The sequence below is a fragment of the Ochlerotatus camptorhynchus genome, unplaced genomic scaffold (genome assembly GCF_037179485.1).
Source record: "Ochlerotatus camptorhynchus isolate MF236.1 unplaced genomic scaffold, CSIRO-AGI_Acam_v1.1 ptg000156l, whole genome shotgun sequence".
Classification (NCBI taxonomy): domain Eukaryota; kingdom Metazoa; phylum Arthropoda; class Insecta; order Diptera; family Culicidae; genus Ochlerotatus; species Ochlerotatus camptorhynchus.
In genome coordinates, this window is record NW_027040646.1 from 722,981 (window position 1) to 741,286 (window position 18,306).

Here is an 18,306-nt window from a genome sequence, read left to right on the forward strand (position 1 = left end):
TCAAATCGACGTAGGCAAGTTGGTAGTCATAAAAGACGACCCCCCACGAAATGGAGAATGGGAAGGATCAGTGAAGTCCATTCTGGTAGAGACGGTGTGGTCAGAGTTGTGACCTTTGAAACTGCCACCGGGTTTTTAACTAGACCGGTCGAAAAGCTTTGTATCCTGCCACTTCCTGAAGAAGATGATCGTACGAAGCCAAGTTAAACAGCCAGACAATCATAACCCTTTCCCTTTCCACCATCCTATTCCGTCGAAGAGGATCTGCTTTCTATTTTCCGAAATTCGACGAATTTCAGGGTGGGTGAGGGTGTACCTACCTGTACAACCCTGTCAACACGGCCGGTTTTAATTCGTTTCTTGTATTGTATAATGTAGTAGGCTTCAAAATTACAATCCAGTAGAGTTAAGTGAATAAACTAGTATGGATGTTCCGTGATGTGATATAAATTAATGGCATGTTTAAATTACCGTCGCGAGTTAAAAATTGCTTACCTGCCTATGGAAATTCACAACTTCGCCGTTCGAATTCTGAAGGAAACATACTACAATTGAAGACATTGTGATGTGCATGGAGAATATACCTATTGTGTGATTGGAGCCAATTCATCTGTTGATGTTGGGGGCTGGAATTATCCGTTATCCACTGCTAAGCTATCCGATAAGGTAATACGACCTCCCCCTTCATTTAAGTTATTTACTAAAGAGACAGTCAATCAATGAAGATAATCGATCAATGCAGATAGGACTTTTTGAAATTTTTATCTAGAATTTTGAGCTATAAAGCACTGCATGCAGAAGCTAACCACCCATTTCACCCTGAGAGTAAAAGATATAGCAATGAACGGGAGCCAAAACAAACCATGCAGAACTGTCAAAATTCGGTGGCGATGAAAAGGGACGGGAAGACTTACATTAGCTTTCACGCAGTGCTCAATTAAGAATATGGTACGGAAATTCCATATGCACAATAGCGCCAAGTAAAGAGAGAATTTAATAATAAGGTGTAAGAAGTCCATGTGCATGCTAGCACCACCTATCCTAGAGCATTATAAACAACACTAATTCATCAAGTCCACACTGAAAAAAGTTTTCACTTAGTTTCTATTAGGAACGCACATAGAATTTTTCCAAAAACAAAAACAATGATTTTTAGCTGAATATCACCTAGCATTAGAAATTCTATTATCATATAGATTTCATTGGACACATAACGTTCATGTGATTTAGTGGTGCAATTTCCAATTATGGGATCACATGAAAGTTATGTGAAATTCACATGGATATTTTCCACTGGTTATGTGATTTATTTTATGAGTGCAGTTCACTCTCAACTGTTGGCGAAGGAAGGTGGTAGCAGCAGTTTTATCCACTAGCGTGCACAGGAATCTTGTTAAGTAGGGGCAATTTTTTTCTATGGTACATTTAATCTGGGGATGGGAAGTACTCCAAAGTGCGTTTCACTGTTTCCCTACTGTTTAATTTAGCTCATTTTATTTATTTTTTGCTCCGGTGGTTGTTAATCTTCTTCAAGGCAAACTGCTTTCAGACAGCCAATGGAAATTGAAAATTTAATCCCATCGACGATGTCGATGATGAACCGTCCCAAAGTACCGCCAGTCGGGGTGACAGAAAATGATGCCGGACATTCAGCACGTTTAAAAGACGATATAAAGGACAAACCCTAAGTTATTGCAACGTTCATAAACAGCTGTATCTTTTAACCAAACAAATGACTTGAAATTCTCAGAGAAGATTCTTAGACGAATTTTTAGTAAGACAACAATAGACCAAGGTTCAATGGCAAACTAATACCCACTTTTCAATTAGGGAATCCAAAAGCTGTCTTTAAACAGTTGCGAAAAAGTCCATCCTCAGAATTCCTTGAGGTTCTTTTCGAATTTTTTAGAACTCATCGAGCTCTTTTGAAATTCTTTTCAGAAGTCCTCTGGAATTAATTTTAGAACTCTTCTTGACTTTTACTCGGAACACCTTGGAACTGAAATTCCCTTAGAGTTTCCGAAGAATTTCCTCAAAAAAAATATTCCCGGAATGAGCTAGAAATTATAGGTACTTCCTTGAAATTTTCTTAAAAATCCCTTTGGAATTTCACTCAATATTTAATTTTATCGATATTCTTTTCGGAATTATCTTGGAACTATCTGCAGGATTTACTAGAAATTATACGCAGAAATCTTTTGGAATTGTCCTCAGAATTCAATATCCTTGAGGTTCCTCTCGGATTTTTTTTTCAGAATTCTCCCTAAAGCTCTTTTGAGATTCTTCTCAGAAGTCCACTGGAATTATATATAGAACTCTTCATGATTTTTCTCTCTGAACACCTTGGAACAGAATGAGCTAAAAATTATCCTCGGAATTCGCTTGAAATTTTGCTTAAAATCCCTTTTCACTCTCAATTTGATTTTCTCGGTATTCTTTTCAAAATTATCTTGGAACTATCTACAAGATGCACTAGAAGTTATCCGCAGAATTTTTTTAGAATCCTCCCCAGAAATATTTTGGAACTATCACAAGAATTCAATATCCTTGGGGTTCTTCTCGGAATATTTTAGAACTTTTTTTTACTCAGAACAACTTGGAACTGAAATTCCCCTAAAGTTTCAGAAGAATTTTCTCTGCAAATTTTATACCAGAAATTGTTATTAAAGTTTGTTTCTCTATTCAGCAGAAGGATGCAAACTTAAGACCAAAAAATTTTCAAAATGCTTGCCCATCCGTTAACCAGAACGGTACAGATTTTGCACCAGAAATTTTCAATATAGCTTAATTTTAAATAAAGCTTGTGTCTTCATTTACCAGACCAGTGCAAATTTTCCGTTCATTTCATTTATCAGAGCGATGCAAATTTTGCACCAGAAATTTTCAATAAAGCATGCTCCTTAGACTGATGCAAAATTTGACTTTTTCGCTCCACAGTGCTTAAATGGTTTCAAATCGGGTCCTGATTAGCCTCCCAAAGTTACAACTCATTTGGTTAGAAACATACTTCGCACAAGCCATTTGCAGTTTACTTGTAAATTACTATGGGAAATCTCAACTTTTTGTTCATTGCCTTCTAGTCTTTTTCCATATTGAGCTGCGAAACAGTTTGATAGCCATTCTTATAGAAAATTAATATCAGCTATAACTTTACTGAAGATCGTTTCTATGTAAAACAAGACAGGAAATAGTTATTAATTATTTAAGAGATTGGTAAACTTATGACATGACCAAGCAGCTGCTCTGTAGGCAACACAGTATTTTGCAATGTGACATAGTAGCCATGATTTTTGTGTTCTTTTCAATGCCCCAGAAACACCAATGTTGCCTGCTGAGCAGTTGATTGAGCATGATCATAAGACATCAGCGCATTGAACCATTGATAACTTTCGATCCTTGCATTTAATAAAAATGTGGTATTGAGCAAAAATGTAGCTGGGAAAATTTCCTACAAGTACAGTTGAAAGTTTTTGAAGCAGACCGATATGGTGAATTATTAGATGGACATGAACAAAAATCTTGGTTTTACCATAGTAATTCCCATACAAACTTCAAATGGTTTGTGCCATCTCAGTTTCTCACCAAATGGGTTCAAATTTTGAGAGGTTAGTCAGGATCCGATTTGGAATCGTTTAAGTATTGTGGAGCGAAAATTTCAAAATTTGCATCACTCTAATGCTCCTCCGTTCACCAGAACGGTGCACCAAACATTTTCAGGGAAGTTTGTTTCACCATGCACCTTTGTGGTGCAATTTTCCACCATAAATTTGCAATGAAGCTTGCATTCATCAGAACGATGCAAATTATGCGATCAGAAAAATGAATAAACCTTGCTTCTACATTCACCACAGTGTAGCGAACTTTCTACCAGAAATGATCAGTTAAATGTGCACCTCCAAATTTTTAGCGTTATTAAATTTTTCCAAATTTCATTTTGATTGGTCCCTCCATGCACCACCTTGATGATATTTTTACACCAGAAATATTCAATAAAAAGCTTTTTCTTCGATTTACCATCACAAAGGTGAATTTTTTCAACCTTAAAAATTTCATTTAAGCTTTGACTAAAAAAATGTCATTGAAGTTTGTCCCTTCATGCACCTTTGTGGTTCAATTTTCAGGCACCATCTCAACTGCAATGACGCAATAAAAAGTTTTCAGTGCCCTAATTTTATGAAATAAAGTTACTTAACCTTCAAATCAATCCTTTACATTTGTCGAACCTCTTAACGGAATCCCTTTATGAAGAGCTATGAGTGGGTTGGTTTATTTCCTTTAAATTCCGTTATAATTGCTTATTGCTGTCAAAAGATAAGCAATTATAACGGAATTTAAAGGAAATAAACCAACCCACTCAATGCTCTTCATAACTTCCAATGAAGTTTTCAAGAAATCAAGTTATTTTATATCTTAATTTTGTAAATATGGAGATCAAAATCTTATTTATAAAAGACGAGGCAATTGCCCCACCCTGTGCACGGCAGTGGTTTTATCTCTCGGTTTTAATCACGCTGTGTTTCATTGCGTGTAGCGTGTAAAAAACGTAGATGTCCGTTGAAATAAAGCAAACGATCAAATTCAACTTATTCAATGGAAGTGTGAAACGCACAAAGGGCGAAATTGACAAATTTGTGAAAGCACTGAATGCGAATCCCGTTCAGCTGGAAGCATTAACGAATAATTCGGATTATTTAATTTACCATCATGTGAATGTAATGGCAGTGAAGGAACCTATGTAATATGCAGGTGATTGCGTTTAATAAATGTGAGCATTGTTTGGAAAATCATTCTCAAATCTCATTCCTTGAGCCATCCTGAGAGAATCGACTAGTGTGCTTACAAATTGTTATGATCAATCGATTCACTGCAGTGGAAATTACCAATGTAAAGAAGATGGCGTTAATTCGATTCTGAAAATTTCATTATGAATACGATCACACAACTTTAATTAGCTTCCTAACATCGTTCGAGATGAAAGCATAATTACAATTCTAGCAGGTAGTGAATTCTGTGACTGTAATTGTTGCTGTTGTTGTTGTTGTTGTTGTTGTTGTTGCAAACGGTAGCACACTTCTCCGATTATAACAGAACAGAGCTACGCCATTCAAATTACCATAAAAGACTAATATTTCTAAAACGACAACGAACAACGCGGTCCCTTGTTCGGAAATTTGTACCCCAAAGCACGCTCGCTCCGTTTGGCACGTGTAGCATTCAATTTGTCTGATGATCATATAGCACACGGTGACGAAGCACTTTCCCATCATCCATATGCACCTACACATCTCAGCAGAGCCCAGACGAACCTCGTCGTGAAATGAAAGGATAACAAACGAGTGACATCCCTTCAGTGGCGGTGTGATGGCATCTTCTCTGAGCTGCGAGTCTTCGCCGAGTGCGCGAACTTCGAGTGGCATACTGACTGCATACATCAGGACGTTCTGCAAAGTGCAGCACTGTATGATGGTTGACGATGACGACAAGGTGGCAAAGTCAACATTCTACCGTCGCGCCCTTTCGCGGTCCCCTTGTGCCAACATTCACCCCGTGCCGTCCGGGGAACAAATGGATGCATTGTCTCGAAGGAAAGTGGCAAACTTTTCAGCAATGCAATGCGCCTGAGTGGGTGGGGGTGAGTTTTTTTTTTCAAAGCATCAAAAGTCGGAAAGAGCATGCAAACTACATTGCAGTGTGTACAAAGGATTTTCCGCTAACAGTTGGTATCGACCGAGCAGGGGTGGAAAGTTCAACAAGCATGTAAATGACCACTATTGACGTCACAGTTAGCATTTTTAAAGTTGATTCTGGCTGCTTGGTGAAAATTGGCCAAAGAAATATGTATGAAGCGCTTTGATTGAAACTGATTCTAATTTCTAATGCTTAGTGTAATGGATAGCATCAGTGCCTACAATGTTTATTTTTTAGGAGTAAGATTTTAAAAATGAAGTTTAATTATTTTTCATTAAACTTAGTTGTTTTAATCAAACCGGGAAAACTATCACCTTGCCGTCGTAGCCCCCTTCGAGATTCAATGGGACTCGATATTTTGATCCACCCTAATAATAACTAAAACGCGAATTCTAGAAGGATTCCGTCAATCTTGTCCTTAAATTGCATTCCATCGGTAGGCTGTGAAATTTATTTCCTAAAATTTTCCTTTCCAATGTTTCTGCTCGAGGTGTTGTCTTACTAGAATAAAATCTTTCAACACAATAGAGTTTGCCAGTTCTTCTACATCATAATTATATACTTTGCCGAAAAAACCTGTCGTCGAAGCTATTGAATTTCAACCAAATTTTCCATGTTTTGGACAACTATGGTTTACAGGCTTTCGAGTACGATGTTTAATGAGCTGTAACTCTGATGGCGGCTGGGTTCGATTTGGCGCATCAACCGAATATCGGAAGCAGTCAAACGCAACGACTACCACCTACCACCCACAATCTACAATAGTTTAAAGGGCACGGCCCTTCCGTTTTCCATTCTCGCGGAGCTCACAGGGAATAGCTTGTGGATATCCGTCCCGCCGGCAGACTGACGGTCTGCTAGTCACAACTATAAATACTCATGTAATAGATGTGCGGATTTCAGCTGAAGTATCCACACGAACTGTCTAATCGCATGGAAATGCAAAATTCGTTACATATCCGCACTTCTTTCACATGAGTATCTATATTCACGACGATAGGATAGAACGGCTACACTGGTAAAAAAAAAGTTCTTTTATGATGGAAAAGATTTCATTAAACCATTTCCAAGCACCGTCAGTCAGCGCAGCGCTCGCTGTCTCTGTTAATGACCGTTACGAGTGTGTGGTTTTTCCAAGGAAAACTCTCCATCGTTGAGAGGGACGAAGGCAGTTTTATGATGAAAGAGCAACGTTGAATGGATCCGTTGAAAGGATCCTGTGAGACTGGCACGTCATTCGATGGGGTGTATTTTTTAAATTTAACTAAGATTGATGGAGGTGTGAATGTTGCTCATTGTGAACAGAAAGTGCATATACGACTTAATGGTCTCAACTTGTGCGAAAGTGAAAAATGTCGATTATCCAAAGAAATTTAACCAAAAATTAATCCCATCTGGGCTTACCAATATTTCTTTCAAAATCATATACGAAAATGTGGTTCTTAAATGACGATAAGAAAATCATTAAATTTTGTTCACCGCATTGCAGACCACAACCTTCGACATCTGGTATTGTCAGAAGGTGCGAAACATTACCGAAATGGTGGTATATTTGTGAGAATTTATGTGTACCTTGGCAATCTACATCAGGCGCTCTCCCGATAGTACTAAAAGCCACATGCGATGTGAAAGTGGAGAGTTAAAAGCAAACTATTGTTCTTTGGCTGGCGCAGCAAAGGTGATGAACGCAGCCATTAAGAACACTCGTACCCTAAAAAACGGAGGACGATTAAACTAAAATGAGGTTCAACTGGTAAAATTCCGTCGATTTTCCCAAGCACGGAGAATTGAGCAGTGACGGTTACTGCCCTTATTTTCTCAACAACAAAAAAACAGAAAACAATATATGTATGATTAGCACGTGCAAACTGCACTGAGGCACACACAATTGCTTTAGCACTGATGTGCTGCTAATGATGATGACGGGTGCAATTTTAAGTTTACTCTTGCTTTGACTCGACAACGACGACGACGACGACGACCCCGACGCAGCCATAGTCAAGCTAATCCGATGCCGTTGATGGTTGGTTGGTTGGTTGGCAAGGCAGGTAGGTATGTGAGAATTAAACTTGCAGCACCACGTCGAGTGAAATTTCACACCGTGCTTCCGCAGGTGGCAGATAGCGCAAAACAGGAGAATGGGTAGCTGCTCTGTACCCGGGAGAACTCGGTACGCGATTTGAATATCTAAAAATGCCATTAGCTGCGACGTGATGCGTAATGATGGGACTGCTTTGAATGAAATATGTGTTTTTTTGGGATATCTACATACGTTCAAACATGTTTCATCAAATTCGATTATGTTTGAGAGTATTATAGTTCTTTTGACGTAGGACTACGTCTGTGATTTCTATATGGGGGTACACCTTGTGAAAACCGAAAATGGAACATGTAGCAAAATGATGAAAGATTTGGAACGTTGATAACTCAGCTGCCCCTGGACCAATTGCAATAATTTTATCACCAATCGATCAGAAATATTTCGACGCATCTTTTCATCAATTTAAGACATTATCATTTTTCAAAATGTCACTATTGAAAATTGCACGCATGTACAACTGTTGCTATGATAATTAATATTATCACGGATTGCCTACGAAAAGCAATTTCCCTAACACAGATTTCAAAGTTGAATTCCATCCGGTCTCACCAAACGGTGTTTATTCAATCACCGCGTGGTGAGTGGTGGTGTTCTCCAGTACACAACGAGAGGCTCCCCGCAAGCAGCTAGCTCTTAAAGATGGCCTCAACCGCTGATCGGATTTAGTTCCAATCACCGTGTGTGGTGGTGTCAGGTCGTCGGCATCATCAGCAGCAGTAGCAGTACTTTCAGCGCGTGTTCTGTAGTACACAACGAAAGGCTGCTTGCAAGCAGCAAACTGCAGCCCACTTGAGCATCCATAGCCGCACCGCTATTGATCGGAATCAATAGCTCTTCGTGAGTTTCTGTGGGCCATCTATGTCAAGCGCATCATACTAAAGAGTATATACAAAGAGAACCCCGCTCAAATTCCTATTCCTACACAAAACAAAAGCTCCTGCTACAGTTAACAAATAAGATTTATTATATAAGACCACTCAGTCCTACGTCACCATTGCGGACAACCCCATAGGGCTGTCCCTTGTAGTTTTTTTTTTAAGTCATGTGCTTAAACCAAAATCACGGATTTGTGCCTTTTGGAGTAACAGGATATTATTTTGACAACCTGAATGGTTGATTTTCTTTTCCATATTCCAGGATAACAAAAATTAAGTCCGAAATAAAACAATAGTAATGTCCCAGAATCTGGCATTTTGAATTGATTATTTTAGAACCTTAGAAATCTTTTCATGTCGCAAATTTTAGAATTTTTTTTTCCAATTCTGGGATATTGAACGCACGTTCATAGAAGATTTTTCTCATATTCCTTACTTTTACACTTTTCTAAAAGTTCTAGCTCCATAATCTCAAACAGTTTTCTAAGACCAGGATATTGAAATTTGTTCTCAATCGAAGTTTCAGAATCTTAAGAATTGTCAATCCTGGCTCTTGAATTTCTGTGCACCGAATCTTAAAAAGGTTTCAATGGTGGCATTTATTTAGTTAATTATGTTACCATGATTCTGAGTTAATTTTCCTTCCTTTTTACGTATTCGACGACAAAAATACTTGCCAAGCTCCGCCCCTGGATGCTCGCCTGGATGGGAAATCTAATTGCATAAATTTCAGAGCATGGTACTATATTTTGTAGTCTGTGAAAGGGAAATCACATTGGCTCTGTTGGGACTGGTAGTTGTAGCTTGTTCAACAATAATATCCTGGGAAAAAAATTGAACGACATAGTCTCTGACTGATTTATTTAGGTTATCGTTCACTTTTTATTGACCTGAATATGCATTGAAAGCCAATTATTCTCACTTATCTCAATTTATATGTGGAGATTTTTATTACGCCATCTCTATGCAAAATGGTCTGACGATATGATTCATTGTTATTAAAGAACTCTTTGGATATTTTTGCAAATACAATGTTAAGGATTTATGAGGATCATTCCAAAAAGTTTTCAGAACTACTTTTACTTACTCAGGATTTCCCTCAATATTCTTATGTTTCTGTACGGTATTCCCTAGAAATTTTAACCATTACAGTCTCGTAATTCTGTGCATAATACTGTTTAGGAATTCCTCCCAGAAATCTCTTGAAATTCATTCTTAATTTATCTTCGCATTCTTAATGATTCTCGCTAATACTTATTTTTTTTTATTTGGAATTCGCCTGGAATATTCCTCGCAAATCTTTGGATATGCCATTTAGAATAAGAAAATGTACTCTTTCCAAATTTCCATGGATTTCACCACAGAATTCTTCTCAAAATACCGTTAATAGGATCTCTTGGAATACTCTCCTTAGTATTAATTTCGATTTTTTTTTAGATTCTCTTGGAGCCAGAGCTGGTAAAAATCACGACTGTCATGTGACGATGAGAAAACAGGTCATTTCGCTATCACGAGACGAAACAACCTATCATTAGCTTTCTTGTCATTTTTCAATGATCAAGCACTCGTGAGATTAATTCTTATGCGGTTTTGACATCAGTGCAGTTAGAAATGATTTAGATGAATTTAAGCAAACAACCGTGTGTAATCGGTAGAGTGAAAATATTATTAAGATTTCCTCCGTACAAGTAACTATAATAGCATTAAATGAGCTAGTAATTACGATGATCACAACACTGTCACGTTATATCATGACAGAAAATTCGATGAGGTATTTTGAAGAAAATCTCTATCACCGTTTTCTCATCCAATGATAGTGACAGAAGTATCTCTGTAAATATAGCGTGAAATCTTTCATTGAAAATGACATTTGCCAGCCCTGCTTGGAGCACTACTCATAGTTTCTTTGGAATTATGCTCAAAATGTCTTTCCAAACCCTCCCGGAAACTCCTTGAAATCTTATAAATTCTTTTAGGAATTCTCTTGAAGCTATCTTCAAACTAGCATGAAATTCTGCAAAGATTTCTTTTTAGTTATTTTAAGAATTAGATTACCATGGAATGACTATCCATATTCAAAGCTCTCCTTAAAATGCCCCATTGATTGATTGATTGATCAATATTTATGAGATTTTCTGCCGTAGTTAGTCATTAGCCGTTATTTCAGGTTTCTAGTCAGGTTTGCCATAGGGATTTTCGAGTTGCGAATCATAATTCTCGGAATAGCCTCTTGAGAACTACCATGAAACTCACCTTAACTTCCCTTTATAATTTTGATGAGATACAAGTAGGGGAAATGACGGCTTCGGCATGCCAGACTATTTTCGGCAACCCAAATTGAAACACTATTTTCACTGGATTTTCTTGCGAAAACACTTCGCTGAATGCATGCAAACGATTCTTTATGCTTTCAGCTTCAATTTGACTATATTTTTACCACTGAGAAAAAGGAATCTAGCAAGATTTTCTTGAAATGAAACACACGCACTATAAATTGTAGCTGATTTCGAGTTGCCGATAATAGAACAGCAGATTTACATGCAGTTCAAATGGAACGGTTACCGAAGAAAAACTGGTTGCCGACAATACTCGCTCTCACTAGAGAAGATTAGAGCTTTGTAAAAGCGTTTCAAAACAGTTTTTGACAATTCTTTCGACTGAAATTGTTAGAGCAGCTGGCAGCAAAAGATTGTAAACAAACCAATACTGCAAATGTGTGCGTTCCTTAGAGAAAAGGGCTATAGAAAGAAGGTCGCTGCTTAGGTTGCCGAGAATACGTAAATTCCCCTATCTCAAAATCACATTAAATTTCTAGTTAAATTCCATTTGAATTCTCTCCAGAGTTCCGTTAGTATTATCCCTAGATTTCCTCTACAACTATCATCAACAACATTGGCGCAGCTAAAGCAAATGGAGGTGCCTAGGGTGCTTCGAAAATCCGGAACCCCCCCCCCCCCTTCCTTCAGGATTTGTTCAGTGCTTCTAATACCGACTTTTTAAATTATATTAAGCTTCAAAAAATTATCTAGAGAGCCTAGATCATTCTGGAGGAGACCTGACCCCCTAGACATCCCCATTAGATACGCCAATGCTTACACTTCATTCGTTATTTTCATCATAATTCTCTACCCTTCAGAATCCTAAAAACAAATTCCAAATTCAAGAGCCATGATTTTTTTTAAATCTGAGGTCATGGTCAAATTTAAAGAATGTAAAGAATTGGCCCCACATAATCTTACTTATTTTGTAAAGTAATCTTCGAAAACAAATGCTGTCCAAGCATTTGAATGTTTATAGAAGAAACCGGGAATTTAATTTCCTAAATCGAGTGGCTACTCTGAACTAAACGAGACTAACTTGTAAATTAAAATTTGGATCGAGAAGGTTTGAATGAAGTTCAACAGTAGAATGGAGACTTTCTAACCAACTAGAACACCGGAGTCAACTGAGCCCTGTTTCGTTGTACTTAACACTTCACGAATTTTAAAACGTCCCTAAACTCCGAGAACAACCGAAACTTTAAGAACTCCTGGAATTCAAGGAATTTCCATCAGTTTTCGAAACTCCAGAACTTTAACCCACACCTAACCCTCTTAGAACTCCAAGGATTTCCATATATTCTCGGAATCTCTGCAGCTCTCTTATGAAAAACAAAAATCCAGATCCTTTTTGCCGTGCTGCGACTAAGGGAACTTTCCACACTTCAAACATTTCCGAAACTTCAAGAAGTGGTGAAACTCCTGGAACAGCCAAAAGCTGAAGCTGTCCTGAAATAATTATGCTTGCTTACGTTCTTGGAATTTCTATAAATCCTTGATTTTTTTGGACTTATCTGAAGTTTTCTTTTCTTTCTTGAAGTTCTTAAATCTTCTAAAAAGTTTCTGCAGTTTGCTTGAAGCTAATCGAACTGTCTTGAAATTTTGGAAGTGCCCCTGAAGGTCCCAAAATTGTATTTTATTTCTTACAGGGTGATTCAGAATAACTGTCACCGATTTCACAAATATGCAATTCTCAGCGGGTATAATAAGTACTTGAACATATGTATTTTTGTTTTAAAGTGTGTACAAATATCTGCTTGAATTGATAGTAGGATTTAAAATTTCATTCGTTTTTGATTTCTAGCAGCCATGGACGTGAAACATTTATTTTTTGCATCATTCTAGAGGTAAAAAGGAACCATGCGTGGGCAATCCGTTCAATATTAGAGGTTAGACGCATCGCCAGGAAACCAAAAGTGCTGGAACTAAAACGTGCGTGCCAGCTGTGGTTCATTTTCGTAACAAATGTGGCGGGTAATTAAAGGTAAAGGGAGAGAGATTTGAATTAAAGTATGCTAAGTTGAACGTTATGTAGTATATCTGAAATATACTGATATAAAAAATCATGCAAGCGTTTAATCGTTTTAACCATTTTTAAAAGTGACAGCTATTCTGAATCACCATGTAGATCTTACCTTAATATCCCGCATTCTGTTTCTGAGACTTCCCAGAAATTCTTTTTTTTTTTTTTCATTTATTTCTAGACCACCTTGAAGATCACTAATCTTTCCTTAAGTTCTTGGAACTTCCCTGAAGTTCTGGTTATTGTTCTGAGGATGTTTCTGAAATTAATCAAACTGCCTTGAAGATCTCCCGAAGCTGTCTGTCCTTTCTTGAATTTATCGGAGCTTCTGCGAAGTTTCTTATGTTTTTTTTTTACTATTCTGAGCAATATCTTTAATATTTGGAATTTCTTAAAAATGTCTAGCTATTTTTTAATATAATAGAACTGACTTTAAATATTCGATTATATTCGTTTTGGTAACACGACCTCATTTACAATTTATTTCCCCAAATTTGTGCTAATGCTTTCTGTACAGTTTTTCATAATATACTAAGCATTTCTAATCCCTCAAGAATGAAATGAAGCGTTCGATGAATTTTCTAGAAAATAAAGAATACAAAAAGCATGTGTTGCCAAAAACGGGAAGGCACTGTAGTCACCTTAACGCATAAATGCTAACCACTACTCGTAACCAAATTATCGTAATCCATCTTAAGCTCTCAGAACTTTCCTGAAGTTCCCACAATTTATCTGATATACAAGTAATTGTTTTGAAGTTCTCAGAACAGCCCAAAAGTTCACAAAACTTCTCTTAAGATCATTAAACGCAATTGTAATTTTGACATCTTATATAAACTCCCTGCAATTTTTCTGAATTTAATTGAACAGTTTTTGACATTTTCCTGAAATCTATGTAACTGTCCTGAAACTATCGGAACCTAATATTAAGGATCTTAAAACTTCCCTGTAGCTCTGGGCGATCATGAAGTTTTCAGAACTTCCTTGAATTTTTCATGAAATTCTCAGAACTTCTCAACTATGTTTATGATGCTAATGGAACTAACAAAAACATTTCCAAAATTTTACGGAAATTCTTAAAACTACACTAAAAATTCCGTAATTTTCCTAATGTTCACGATACTCTCAACTTCCTTGAAGTTTTTTTAAACATTGTTATTAGAACATGTGTAAAGATCCTGAATTTTTTTTAAAGTTAATCGAACGGCCTTGATCTTTCCAAAATTTAGAAAATTATATAGACTTTCATTAGAAAATATCATTCCCACACTGAAAAAAAAGGTTGAAATTATAATTTTCAGGTTTATAATAAGACAGCTATTTGCGTAAATCATGTACCATGTATAAGTATAAATAATGTGACCGGTCGCTATAAATCAATGAAGACGCATGGTAGTCTAGTCGCATAAAGTTATGAATTTCTAAAAAAAAAACAATTATTTGGACCACCCTAACATGGAAATGTCACCCTAATGACAAAATAAAAAAAAAAACGGGTCTAATATTTTGCGAAAAAGACCAAACTACCAATTTTCACGAAATTCTGACAACCACTATATCGTTTTGCAATGAAATGGCTGAATTTAATTGTTAAACTTTAACACTCACTCGTATTCCATGCACAAGTTCAAGTCATTCCAAATTTTCAAATCGACAGATTTAAGGGAAAAAATTAATTAATTATTTCAAGTTTGTAATTAACTTTATGAAAGATTAGATATATTTAGTGAAGTCCCATTAACTTCACAACAATTGTAGGAACTGAATGAATGGAAATGCTGAGAATTTCAATGAAGCTTCATAAAAAAAAACTGCTTGAACTTAAGAGAAGTTATCATCCTGAAAATATGGGGAACTTACTGGAAACTTTAAGAACCTCAAAGCGGTTCTATTAGGTTCCGAAAAACTGCAGGAACTTTTAAGAAGTTTTAAATATTTCAGAGAAGTTCACCGATGGCAAGAGAACTTCAAAAATATAGAGAACTTTGTAACCGTTTGTTACAAAATACGTTAGATTTTTAATTTGTGCATAGTTGTTAAATGTACCGTCACGTCTCTTAAAGTTATTTGGATTAGTAGGGTTAGTAGTCGTTGTAAAAAAATGTTAATTTGTTAGTAGGATTAATTGTTTTTAAATTTGAAAATTATATAAAACCGTACAACAGTACAGTGGGTATGAGTATACTACCAGTGGGTACAACAACATTCGGGCGAAACTACGAATTCAAAATGGGTGGAAAATAACGTCTCACGAGAAGAGCAATGGGATGGGAAAAGCGCGAAGGAAAACCGCCATTCCTTAATCAGTATCTGGCGTTCGTGTGCTTCGGACCGTTAAAACCAAGTGTCCTCAAAGTAATAAAAGTGAGTGGTGAATCGCGGGAGTACCTATTTGTTCAATCAGGTAATACGGCTTGGCTAATTAATTACGGATAGCTAACATTAATCGAATGACCGTAGACTAGTACGATAATTAATTAAAATAAACCCCGTTGCCCTCACAGGACCTTTTTGTGGTACCATTCGGTACAACGCCATTTTGTGAACCAACCGACTAAGTCGGTCAGGAAGCACACGAGTCGGATTATTGGTCCTTAGTGGCTATTAATCCTAACAATAAAGGACATCATTTCGATTTGGCATTGCAAGGTCAAAATCGTCGCATTCCTCGGACCAAGGCGGCTCTAAACGCTAAAGAGGACCCCTCTCAGCAGAGTCACTCCGGCCTTGCCTGGACTCTGGTGATTCTCGTCAACGAGGGTAGACGCCAGGAGACCGCAGATCGCCATCGAGTTAAGTCGATCTGTTGTTCCAACATCACCACCCTGTCAGGCTTGATTCGCCCGACGTCAAGCTCGTCGTAAGTAGGATCATCGGCGAGCGCTCGCACATCGGCAGAGTAGTCTTCGGCAGAGCAGAATCAACGGCAGCAGTTCAGTACCGGTACGTCAAACCCCCAAAAACCCACTGTACATCCATAAAATTCAATAGAACTATTAGAAATCCAATCCACACCTGCTATAGTTTTTATTAATAAATAATAGTATACACCCTTTGATTACTGTGTCATTTAAACTTTCCATAGCTTTTAGTCAGGTGACAGTACTGCACGTTAAGATCGCGAAGCCCCTCCAGATTACCCAGTAGTAAGCCGACCTTGAGACACAGCTCGAGAGGTTTCTTGCTACTGAGCCTTTTTACCGGGATACAGACAGTAGAGTTACAACTTGTGAAAACTTATGAGAAGTTCTAAGTACCTCAGAAAAGCTAGAGTTCTTTGGGGAATTTTCAGAGATCTTAAGCACAGTTCACGTAACTTCAGTTCATGGTTTTGGAGCAGTTTAAAAATCTATTTAAAGATTTTAGAAAAAAAATCAGGATGGTTCCTCGCTGAAATGAAAACCGAGAACCCTTAAGGCGATCCGAAAATTTCTGGGAAGTACAGAGACCTTTAGAAAATTTAAGAAAACTTCAGTAATATTTCAGGAACATCGCAGAAGTCCCGGGAAACTTAAAGGTGTTTAAGAACTTCATTTATTTCAGAGCAAAAACGAGATCTTCAATAGCTTTGAGAGCTTCAGGGAAGCTCCAAAAAAATCAAGACATATCAGGGAATCAAAAGGCAGTTCAAATAATTTCAAGGAAATTGCAGAAACCTTACAGATGTTTCGAGAAACGCAGGGAATTTCCGAAAACTTCAGCAAAGCTCCGGGAGAATTTATGCAGCGCATTAAAAAATAAATGAACATCCGGAACATCCAGAAAATGTGAGCATTTTAAGGGTGTATGATGGAAATTTCAAGAACATTTACATTCATTAGAGAACATCAACAATGATTCATTAATTTAAAAAAGCGAGATAGTAAGCACCGATATCTTCTAGAAATTCCAGAGAACTTCTAGGAAATTTAAAGTGAAGTCTTGAGTACTTCAATGACGATCAGATAACTTCAGAACAGTCGCGTCAACTTAATGGAATTTGCAGTGACTTTCAAGGAGATCCATGAAATTATGGAATATTCCAAGAATTCCTGAAGCGTCAGGGAATTATGAACATAAATCAGAAATACAGACATCTTCAGAAACATTTCAAGAACTTCATAAACTGAATGGGAAGATCCGAGAACTTCCGGAACATTCATGAACTTACATTTTAAGAAAATTATTGAGGTCTTCACATAAGTTCAGAAGTTCACGGAAGCTTAAACATTTTAAGGACAATTCAATTAATTTCAGGACAGTAAAACTAGCTTCATGAGAACTGCACAAACTTTAGAGATGTTTCGATAACTTCAGGGAAGATCGGAGAACCTCAAAGCAGTTCCGTTTACATTGGAGAAATTACCTCTAGATTTTTAATGGTGGTCTAGATTAAAAAAATGTTATGCAAATTTGGCGTGGAATTATATTATATTTATATGATATATTTGGCATAAAATAGTGAATGAAAGCTTACTCGCGCCGACTTTTGTAAAACGAGTACTCGCGCGTTGCACTTTGTACAACAGTGTGAGTTTTCCATTGCCATTTTGCAGCTAAGCTACCAATCGATATGAAACAAAACTTGTTTTTAACTAAAAAAGTTAAACTTTTATCACAGTTAATCCCCAAAAACTGAGGATAATAGAGAAAATGTGAATGGAAACCGCGTAAACGGTGTCCGTACTACGTGGGATTTGACTTAATTGGTTACAACATGGAAAATCTCGAGATCCTGACCAGATAGAAAGTTACTGTCTTCGGCAAAGTTGTTCTAGAGATCATAATCTTTTCGCTGGTGGAGAGTAGTTCAGAATTTTCTCACTAAGTAGCGCTAGAATACATGTTACTGTCGTCGACAAAGTTGTTCAGAAGGTGAAGGCCTTTTCGTTGGTGGACAGTAGTTCAGGGTTTTCTCACTTCGTGGCGCTAGTATACATGTAAAATTCTCGCATATAGAAAATATCTCTAGATCCTTACCATATAAAAAGTTACTGTCTTGGGCAAAGTTTTTCAGGAAGTCAAGATCCTTTCAGACAATTCTCACTACGTGGCGCCAGTATATACGTGCAATTTTCGCATATACAATAGCTCGAGATCCTGAGCAGATAGAAGTTACTGTCTTCGGCAAACTTGTTCAGGGTGTCAAGTATTTTTGACTGGTGGACAGTAGTTCAGAATTTTCTAACTACACGGCGCTAGTATAAACGTGAATTTCTTATATAAAATCTCTCGAGATCCTGACCAGATAGAAAGTTACTGTCTAAGGCAAAGCTGTTCAGGAGATTATAGCCTTTTTGCTGATTAACAGTAGTTCAGAAT

At 37.2% G+C, this 18,306-nt stretch overlaps 2 protein-coding genes across 6 annotated transcripts in view; both read left to right on the plus strand.

Annotated features, from left to right (window-relative positions):
• The window catches only part of LOC135701317 (uncharacterized), a 29,691-nt gene extending 22,445 nt beyond the window's left edge, over window positions 1–7,246 (plus strand). Inside the window, exon 7 of the mRNA XM_065222076.1 lies at window positions 7,178–7,246. Coding sequence (XP_065078148.1) covers window positions 7,178–7,246 — 69 coding nt within the window. The remainder of the gene's footprint in view (window positions 1–7,177) is intronic.
• Window positions 1–18,306, plus strand: part of Dyb (Dystrobrevin) — a 131,433-nt gene that overhangs the window by 7,987 nt on the left and 105,140 nt on the right. The window lies entirely within an intron of this gene.